The 10614-nt window shown below is 38.5% G+C and overlaps 1 protein-coding gene across 1 annotated transcript in view; it reads left to right on the forward strand.

Annotated features, from left to right (window-relative positions):
• The window catches only part of SLF1 (SMC5/6 complex localization factor 1), a 63935-nt gene extending 58966 nt beyond the window's left edge, over positions 1-4969 (forward strand). The window contains exon 18 of the mRNA XM_075181032.1: positions 1073-4969. Within this exon, the coding sequence (XP_075037133.1) occupies positions 1073-1554 (482 nt within the window). The 3' untranslated portion in view covers positions 1555-4969. The remainder of the gene's footprint in view (positions 1-1072) is intronic.
• Positions 4970-10614: the final 5645 nt, after the last annotated feature.

Below are 10614 nucleotides of genomic sequence, written 5' to 3' on the forward strand. Positions count from 1 at the left end.
ATCGGGCCTATTTTTATTTTTTGTTATTTGGTAAAATCGTTAATGATATGGCATCTGGGGAAATTTTCAGTAGTGTGTATCCAGCCTTAGAAGGCATTTATTTTTCAATTTCACCTGCCTTACCCCAGTAAGCCCTCTACTACATGTGAATAGCACTTGATGATGGGGCGATGCAGATGTAAATAAGACATTGAGAAATAAATGCCTTTATGAATGCAATATCCGGTTTGACTACACCTATATCCAATAGTGATATAAGCCAGAGTGTTGAATTGGTAGATCATAATATGATAGATGCTTTCATTGGTGCCTAGTTAGCTACTACTCTAGTAATAGATATACTGTAGTAATAGATATCTTATGTTCTCCTTCTGTGTACAATAAAAGTACATTCAACTTTTGGCTTTATTTTGAATACCTCCTGTTTCCCAGTGCTTAGTCACTAAGCACTAGTGTATATCCATGACCTGCTAACTTATTCTTTCGTGATTCATATTTTTTTTATTTTTTTTTTTATTTTTTTATTATTATTCATTTTATTATTCATTTATTTATTTTATTTTGCTTTACTTTTTTTATAGGTGTTAGCATATTTAAAGATTATTGAATGGTAGGATGTCCTCAGGACCTTTTAAGTGCTTCAGCCTGACTTTGTTTCAGTAAATATGACATTCATGTGCTCCCATGCAGTAGTAGACTAGTATACCACCACAAAATATAGTATTAATACCAGACACCAAGGCATTTTGGGTACTTTGTATACTTGCTGTAGTAAATATTTCATATTGGACCAGCACTACTTCATCATGTAAGAATTGTATGCAGCAGTAATACATTTCAACTTGTATATATTATGGACCAATTTATAGTTGAACCACCGCTCTCTTTAATATCAGTGTAAACTGCATCATCTTATTGATTCTATATGTTACAGTTGTTTTGGCATGAAAGCTAAGTTTTCTGATTATAATTATTTTCTCTTGGCATTCAAAATAGGTGTTTAATGCAAAATCCAAGATTGTTTCCATAAAATGCCGATTCCTCTTTAACTAAAATCATTGTCTATTTTCAGGACCAGTGCTTTTACAGCATAAAGATTCTGCTGGGAAATTTCCATTGGATTATATCTCTTCTCCACAGTTGAAAAATGAACTATTTAAGGTGATCCATGTGATTGAATCCATTGAGGATTTTCACAGACATGCTGCTCAAGTGTCTGATGGCCATAAACAAGAATTTAGTGCATTTCTTCTCTTCAAAATGTTGACAAATTTTATTTCTTTATTTGGTTTGCCTTCAGATATTCTTACTGCCAAAACACTTTGTCCAAATGCTGCTTTTTTAGTTAATTATGTGAAAAATACACAAACTTCCTTCAAGAATTCAATGGTGGAATCCTACATTGAAGCTATAGCTCTAATGCCTAAGCTGAGTGACTTTTTGCAATCTATTCCAAAGTCAGTTCTCCACAACCCTGGATTTAATATGCAGGTTCTACTCTCAGTCCTTAATACCATGGCTGCCTCTTCTTCACTAGTTCCTAAAAAAGAATGAATTGGACCATTTAATGAGTGGAACTCAATCTTCACTAAATGTTTAAGGATTAGTGTGTTTGGTTTTTTTGTTTGGTTTTTTTTATATCTAGACACACCCAACAAAAATGTTCCACTCACAGAATGATGCCAATTGTGCTCTTATCCACTCTCTCTACACCTGATAATTGAACATTTAGGATTTTTTTGTCTACTTTTTTGTGATTTTGTCTAGTTTGCCTTTTTTGCTGAGCTAAAATGTGAAGATTTCTTTTACACCACTAGTCTGCCATGGAACATTTTATGGTGGACATGGCAGGTGACTGTAGCACTCGTAGTTAGAAAACAAACGCCTGTGCTCTTATCCCATAGCAGTTTCAAGTCTGTAGCCAGGTGGACAATTTTTATTGTTCCAGTTTTTAGATTTCATTAGTTCGTTCCCCAGATTCCACAAACCTGACTTTACAACCTCGTACTCTAATGGTAGTAGAGGGAAGTCACCAGGTCTATAGGGGAAGACATCCAAACAATACATTGAAAGACAAAAAAAGACAAAATGACAAAAGTCAAACATAAATAAATGTTCCAAAGGAATGAACAAATCCTAGAAAACAAATAAATAAAATTTCTATGTATACAAAAGAACGGCAAGGTCCAGGTGTGGGATGAAGCATAAACACTAATGGTCTATGCCAAAATTGCAGGGATGTATCCGCTCATACATTTACCATAGCATCTCAAGAATTAATAGAAGAAAAATCACCTGGTTGAAGAGTCCTGGGAGTGCATTCAACCTTATTTTGTGCACACAAATACTGCTTTCAGTGTTAATGTTTGTTTTTATTGAAATGTAATATTATTGACAACCTATTTGTAATCACCAATTAAGCAGTGTTTGATATATTGATAATTGTAAGTTGCTTCTACACATGGTAGTGAAATACAAAAGTGTGAAATGTATTTTACCAGTGTGTGAAGAAACGAATTATTTTGCACTTGTTTTTTGGCAGGAGTATATCCTTGTATTTGTGTGCTGAAAGAATTATTGAGCACTTTTTTTTTTTTTTTTTTCAAAACATCAGCACTTTGGAGGCAGGTTATTGGTTAATGTGGGGGTTATTGGTACTTTACTAAAGCAATGCACATTGAGCACATCAGAGGAGACGTTATTGGTAGAAATTATGTTATAATGACTGTATTATATACAGTCATTCATCCAGCTGGAGACAATTTAGCTTTACATTATAGTGCTTTCTGGATTCTAGAATAAAGGTTCTAAACAAATTTTTTATTTTTGTAAGTTATATAGTTTAAGTACAATTAATCTTAAAAACGGATATAGTATCTGATCACAAAATTCTCACTTTAGAAGAATAATCAAGACCTCTTCCCATGTTTTGTTAGGAATTATTAGTTCTATTATGTAGTGAAAGTAAGAAAGCCAACAATGCATTAACAATGTCCACAAAAGACTTTCATTTCCTTCTTTGTTGGTTTATAGATTTTGGAGTATAAATGTCTAAAGTTCAGAGGAAGCAGTAGAAACAGGTGTTTGCATACTGTTCATAAATGTTGTAATCTTAAATTTTGTTTAACTTAACGTCATAACGTTTGGACTGCTTTTCATTTTTCTAGATTGCAGTGATGCATAACAAGATGTTAATCTTATTGCCTTGTGATAGCACAAGATTAATGCTAGTAAAAACATTTAGCTTTAAAATCTTAAAAGTCTTTAGTATGTTCTGTAATACTGCACCAAATATTCTTTCACCCAGCCCACTCAAGCATCAGTGCACCAGAATGTCTGAGAGGACGGCTGAATTGTTCTTGAGGAGCAGAATGTCTGACACACAGGGGCATATTCAGTTCGGATCTGCGCCCGCCACTACCCGCCGCAGGTCCCAGTACCGCAACATCGTGGATTTCCATGGAAATCCGCAATGTTGCGGTACCGTAATGACATTTTACACGCACAGCCGCGGGCGTGAATATGCCCCACAGTGTTTTGTGAGACGTAAAGTTTTAGGACATTCCGATGACTTCACTGTCAAACAGTCTACATGTGCTCACTCATCTAGAATTTGCTTGAAATTTCATCCTGGACCAACAGAGGATGTAAATCTGTGGTCTCACAGTTTATTTAAATTGTGGCCCATTATTGCCTGTAAAAATTGCACTAACTACATAAACTACCTTTGTACTGGCTATGGGCAGTGCAGCAATGGTGCGCACACCTTCTAACACTTTGCAATACATTGGAAAGCTAGTGTCAGTTCAGACTCCTTCTGGCTTACCAGGCCTTCCATTGTTGACGTTTGCTTCCAGCTAGAGTAAAGTTGAATTTGAGGTTTTGCCTCTTACAAACATAGCTTGTATTATGTAAACCATGTTTAAGAGGGAAGCTATATGTCAATTTGGATGATCACAACTGAACTGGCACTGCTTTTTTTTTTTTCTTAACCAGATTGAGTATGGCAGCAAGCAAGGTAGTTACCACTACTTCACTTTGTACTAACCATAGGCAGTACATAATTATTTTATATATTTTAGTAAAGAACACCTTAAATGACATCCTGTTTGTAAGGGAAATCACTCAAAATATTGTTTGATAGTCATATATTGCATATACTCCTTTTTGTTGGAAATAAAGCTTTTATAGTGTAGCTATTTTGTCTGCTGAAGATTTTAGTTGACTGGTGAAGTAAAATTTAAAAAGGAACTAATCTGGGCTTAATAATGTCTCTTCCTTTCCCTTCTCACTAAGGGCTAGATTTACTAAGCTGCGGGTTTGAAAAAGTGGGGATGTTGCCTATAGCAACCAATCAGATTCTAGCTTTCATTTATCTAGCACCGTCTACAAAATGACAGCTAGAATCTGATTGGTTGCTATAGGCAACATCCCCACTTTTTCAAACCCGCAGCTTAGTAAATCTAGTCCTAAGAGTATGTGCACATTAGTGGTTTTGAGCCCACTTGTGTTATGGAGGAACACACACTGAGCAAGCACACAGGCCTATTTACATTATGGACAGGAGGCATCATCACTTGATCTGTATTGTGCCATTCAGCTCCATTATTGATCACTGTGAGGGTTTCCATATGCTGATCCTTTTAAATCTTGATAGTGATCCAGTCATATTTGTCTGACCTTCCTTACACTGTGGTAAAAAAAAAAAAAATAACATTACTGCTAACTTTAAATGTTGTACACAAGACCAAAGTAATATAATTGATTTGCAAATAATTGCATTATTGAAAATAGATACAAATGTAAAAGAGTAGTTTGTTGCTAAAGTAGCTTGAAGGGGGGACTCAAAGAACTGTTCTTTTATAGGTCCTTGGTATGCAACATGTTCCCTTTGTTAATAACTTGGATGTTTATTGTGTCATTGTTAAATGTTTTTCTATGTTTATTAAACAAAAGGTTAATAACATTATTCATTGCGCTGAATGGTTTCAATTATTGTGTTTAAGAGAATATATTACATGTAATAAACCGGCTTTCACCAAGGTCCATTTACTGTACAGTTAACTGTGACTTCATCTTGTAGTAATACTGATTTACAACCCCACATAAACATAGCAAGGTCATGTGTAATATCTCATGTAGAGAGAATATAGGACACACTGCTTTTGATTATTGGTCGTTTTCAAGATTTTTTTATCTATCGTGAAACTTTTTTCTGCAATAATATGATTAAAAATCTCATGTAATTTTTTTTTAAATAGGATGTCCTTTTATCTTACTTTGCACAATCCTGGAAAAAATCTATTTAACCACAGTACAAAATATATGTAGATATAACCGAATTCTTCATTACCAATAGTTATTTATTGACATTGCATTTACAGCAGTTTGTTTTTGTAATGAGAATTAAATTTATTCCAAAAACATTTCCACTGCATTTCAGCCCTGCCACAAAAGGACCAGCTGACATCAGGTCAGTGATTCTCTCATTAACACAGGTGAGAGTGTTGACGAGAATACGGCTGGAGATCACTCTGTCATGCTGGTTGCATTAGAATAACAGACTGGAACCTTTAAAAGGAGGGTGGTGCTTGAAATCCTTATTCTTCCTCTGTTAACAACGGTTATCTACAAGGAAACAAGGGCAGTCATCATTGCTTTGCACAAAAAGGGTTTCACAGGCAAGGATGTTGCTGATTAATACAATTGCACCTATATCAACCATTTATCGGATTATCAAGAACTTCAAGGAGAGAGGTTCCATAGTTGTAAAGAAGGATTCCGGGCGGCCAAGAACATCCAGCAAGCGCCAGGACCGTCTCCTAAAGTTGATTCAGCTGCTGGATTAGGGCACCATCAGTTCAGAGCTTGCTCAGGAATGGCAGCAGGCAGGTGTGAGTGCATCTGCATGCAGAGTGAGGCGAAGACTTTTGGAGGATGACCTGGTGTCAAGAAAGTCAGAAAATAAGCCACTTCTCTCCAGGAAAAACATCAGGGACAGACTGATATTCTGTAAAAGGTACAGGGATTGGACTGCTGAGGACTGAGGTAAAGTAATTTCCTTTTATGAATCCCCTTTCAGATTGGGGCATCTGGAAAAACACTTGTCCGGAGAAGGAAAGGTGAACGCTACCATCAGTCCTGTGTTATGCCAACATTAAAGCATCCTGAGACCATTCATGTGGGGGGTTGCTTCTCAGCCAAGGAAGTGACGCTTACTCACAATTTTGCCTAAGAAGAACACGCCATGAATAAAGAATGGTACCAAATCATTCTCCAAGAGCAACTTCTCCCAACCATCCAAGAACAGTTTAATGAAGAACAATACCTTTTCCAGCATGATGGAGCACCTTGCCAAAAGGCAAAAGTGGTATCTAAGTGGCTCGGTGATCAAAACATTGAAATTTTGGGTCCATGACCAGGAAACTCCCCAGACATTAATCCCATTGAGAACTTGTGGTCACAATCCTCAAGGGGCGGGTGGACAAACAAAAACCCACACATTCTGACATACTACAAGAATTGATTATGCAAGAATGGCCGGCCATCAGTCAGTATGTGGCCCAGAAGTTGATTGATAGCATGCCAGGGTGAATTGTAGAGGTCTTCAAAAAGAAGGGTCAACACTGCAAATATTGACTCTTTGTATAAACTTATTGTAATTCTCATTAAAAGTCTTTGACACTTATGAAATGCTTGTAGTTTTACTTTGTAGACCTTTTTGTCAGATGTTGCTATGGTATACTAAACACTGAAGCAGCAAACTTTGTGAAAACAAATACTTGTGGCATTATCAAAACTTTTGGCCATGACTATAGAAGAACTCCAACCAGTAACATTAGTCTTTCGAGAAAACAATGTCCAATATCACTGGTTTTCCCTTCCGTCTATTTCTCGCATTAAAACCAACAGCTTTGAGTTATGTATCTGGGAGAAGCCAAAAACCTCCTTTTGTAGTAGAGATGCTCTGTTCTCGGAGAACCGAACACACCCAAACTTTGCAGATCCGAGCGGAGACGGCTTGTTACTTTTGTGCGCCCTCGGAATTGAAAAGGAGACAAAACGCCATTGTTACGTTGTCTGATCTTGCGAGTTTTGGATTCTATAAGTACTGCCCTCCATGGCGTTCCAGCACCGTTTCACAGAGGGACACAGAAGAGGTAGGACAGTTCTTGGCAGTCTCTAGTGCAGTTGGGCAGCGTCATAGCTAGAAAAGAAAGAGGAGGGGGTAGCAGTGTTTTCAAAGTCTCCAGTGACATTGAGGAGAGCTTCATTACTAATTGTCACTGCTGAAATAGAAATAGGGCTGGCAGACTTGGTCTTCTAAATCTGCAGTCACATTGTACTGTGTTATATAGGTAAAACACAAAGAGGAGGGCTCCATTGCTAATTGTCATTTCTGAAATAGGAATAATAGGGCTGGAAGGCTTGGTCTTAGTCGGCAGTCACATTGTACTGTGTTATCAAAATGGATTTACAGCAGTACACAGAAGAGCAAGAGCACCAGGCAGCTGCTGGCATCAGTCATGATGATAGTAATCCCTCCACGTCATCTGCTAAAGCCTATGTTAAAGTGCATAGTGTTTTTAGTCAGGGAAACAAAAATGAAAAAAAAACACCTTTTACCTTGGTGAAGAAAAAAAAAAGACCTGTAATCCAGGCAAAGTTATCTGCAGAAAAAAAAAAATTGCCAACATGTCAAGGAAAGAATGAGGCCTTCGCCTTTCTCTATGAGTGCTAGTTCTGCAACTGTCACTGAGCCATCTTCTTGTAAGGTCAGTCATGACCAAGCAAGCCCTTTTCTTTCGGACTCCAAAAGTGGTGTCCAAATAATTTTATGTGTAAAAGCTGATATGGAAGAAAACAGTAAGGCATTAGAGGAAAATGTATGTTCAGATTCAGAAATGATACAAATCCCTGAGGCGAGTCTATCCACAAGTCCTATGTGTAATCCTGACCTGTCTGATCGTGTACCCATAAAGAAGGCTCCTTTCAGTATTTCTGCAGATGTGTGCATGAACAGCCCAAGTGTAGCCGGTGATGCACAAATTGAGGATGCCAGTTTGGAATTGCAACAGGATGAGGGGGATATTTGTGTAGCTGACGAGGGCGCTAATGAGGATGTTGATAAGGATGATGATGTTTGTGTAAGTCTTCCACCAGTGGATGCAGTTCTTGCATGGGATAAGAAGGCCATTGTCATGCCTGGGCACAAAAAATCCTCTGATGTGTAGAATAATTTTTACCCAAATCCTGACAACAGTTGTCTAGCCATTTGTAGCGTTTTGTAAAGCCAGTCAGTAGAGGTAGGGACCTTAACTATTTAGGAACCTCATCCATGTTATGCCATTTGAAGCGAGTTCATGGCAAGCTGTTGGGAAAATCAGAAGCTTATGCTAAAAAAAAATAACAAGCAGTCCATCAGCTAGGTCCCTTCTCTCGGCTAGTTCCAGACACCTGCAATCTACACCCACTACACCGTCCTCATCAATATCCTCAGTAGCGATCAGAGTTAGTCTTGCATCCAAGTTGCTAAGGCTAGATGACTCCTTCACTATTCTGGATTCCTCAGAAGAGTTCTTGAGTGTTAGTCCTGCTGCTGCCGGGGGTGAATCTACATCCCAGAAGCAGACCAAGAAGAAGACTAGTAGTAGTTTACAACAATTGACTGTTAAACAATCCTTTGCAAGAGGAAGGAAGTATGAAAGCTGTCGCAAAGTGGATCACAGATTCCCTGGCGAGTATCCTAGTATTAGATCTGCGTCCAATATCCACTATTAATGCAGTTGGTTTTAGACAATTTCTTGGTCTTTTGTCCCCGTTACCAAATTTCATCACGACACCCTTTTACTAGAAAAGCTATTCTTCACCTTTACCAGAAGATTCGTAAAAATGTAATTATTGGGCTACAAAATGCCATTCTACCCACTGTACACTTAACCACAGGAACAGCAGCAGCATGTACCCAAGTACGTCACATTTTTCAGAGGCAGGCTACTCTGTGTATCACCAGCTTTGCTAAGAGACATACAGCTGACAATCTGTTACAGTATCTAAGGGATGTCTTTGGAACATGGCTTATCCCGCTCGGACTCTCCTCAGAATATGTAATTTCTGATAACGCCATCAATATTTGAGAGCATTACAGCTGGGTGAATTCCATCACATTCCCTGTTTTTCTCACACTGTAAACTTGGTGGTGCAGAGCTTTATTAAAAATGACAGGGACGTGCAGGAGATTCTGTCTGTGGCCCGTAAAATATTTGGACACTTCCGGGGGTCGACAACAGCATATAGGAGATTGCAACAGCTACAACAGCAATTTAATTTGCCCTGCCACCATCTGAACCAAGTGGTGGTGACAAGGTGGAATTCCACACTGTATATGTTTCTGCAGATATAGGAACAGTGAAAAGCCATCCACGCTTATTCCAAAAGCCATGACATTGGGAAAGGAGGGGGATGTATTTTACTCAAGCGCAGTGGAGAATACTTTCCGTGTTTTGCAAGGTGCTGAAACCATTCAAAGTAGTCACCTGTGAAGTGAGTTCAGACACTGCTAGCTTGAGTCAAGTAATTCCCTTAATTAGACTTTTGGAAAAGCAGCCTTGAGAAACTGAGGGAGGAGATTAAACAAAGCAATTACGCTAAATATGTTGGACTTAGATCAAGTACTTTATTCGCTTTGCCAGGATCCAAGAGTTATCAAAATCTTGAAATCATATCACTACATCTTGGCGACTGTGCTTGATCCGCAATTTAAGAGCTATGTCTTTTTTCTTTGTTTCCAACTGACTCAGATCTGAAGAGATTCAAGGAACTCCAGGTGAGCAAGATGACGGCTCGAGTGTTACGTGACAGGTCGGTGTCTCCTTCAGTTTCTCACCCAGCTGCTGCTAGGAAAAAGTTTTCCAAAGAGACCCAGGGATGATGCAGATGACTCTGCACAACATTTTGACATCTGGTCTGATCTAAAAGAATTGACCAAAAAACGTGACACCTTTGCCGTAACTCCACCTGCTCCTATTATCAACATCCAAAGGACGGTGGAGGATTATTTTCACGACGGCATAGAAATAGACACATCAGACAGTCCCTTTACATACTTGGAGGAAATAAAAAAAGGAATTTGGATACCCATATACCAACTCGCTTTGCACTGTCCAAGCTTCCCACCCTCCAGTGTGTACTCGGAAAGAGTTTTCAGCATAGCCCGGAACCTTGTCAGTGATCGGCGTAGGAGGCTACTTCCTCAAAATGTGGAAAAAGATGTTCATAAAAGTGAACTTCAATTTCCATGAGGAAGGACTTTCCTACCAATTACATAAAAATACTGAGACTTCTGTAATGGTGGATTCTAGCAGTGATGAATTAATAATGTTTGAGGATGATGTACAAACTGATGAGGCTGAGGATGATGACCACAACATATTGCCATAGTAGAGTTCATTAACAGCACTTTTAGGTGCCTTAAGCCCATTGTTACCTTGTTTTGTGGGGGCCTAATCACACCAAGCACATAAGCCCCAAAAGTGACACTCCTTGTTGCTGAAGTGCTTGGTTTGTTAAAGTGTGCATGTCCTTTTTAAGATCCAACATAAGGGTGGGTGGGCC

This window comes from Mixophyes fleayi, chromosome 1, assembly GCF_038048845.1.
Source record: "Mixophyes fleayi isolate aMixFle1 chromosome 1, aMixFle1.hap1, whole genome shotgun sequence".
NCBI lineage: Eukaryota > Metazoa > Chordata > Amphibia > Anura > Limnodynastidae > Mixophyes > Mixophyes fleayi.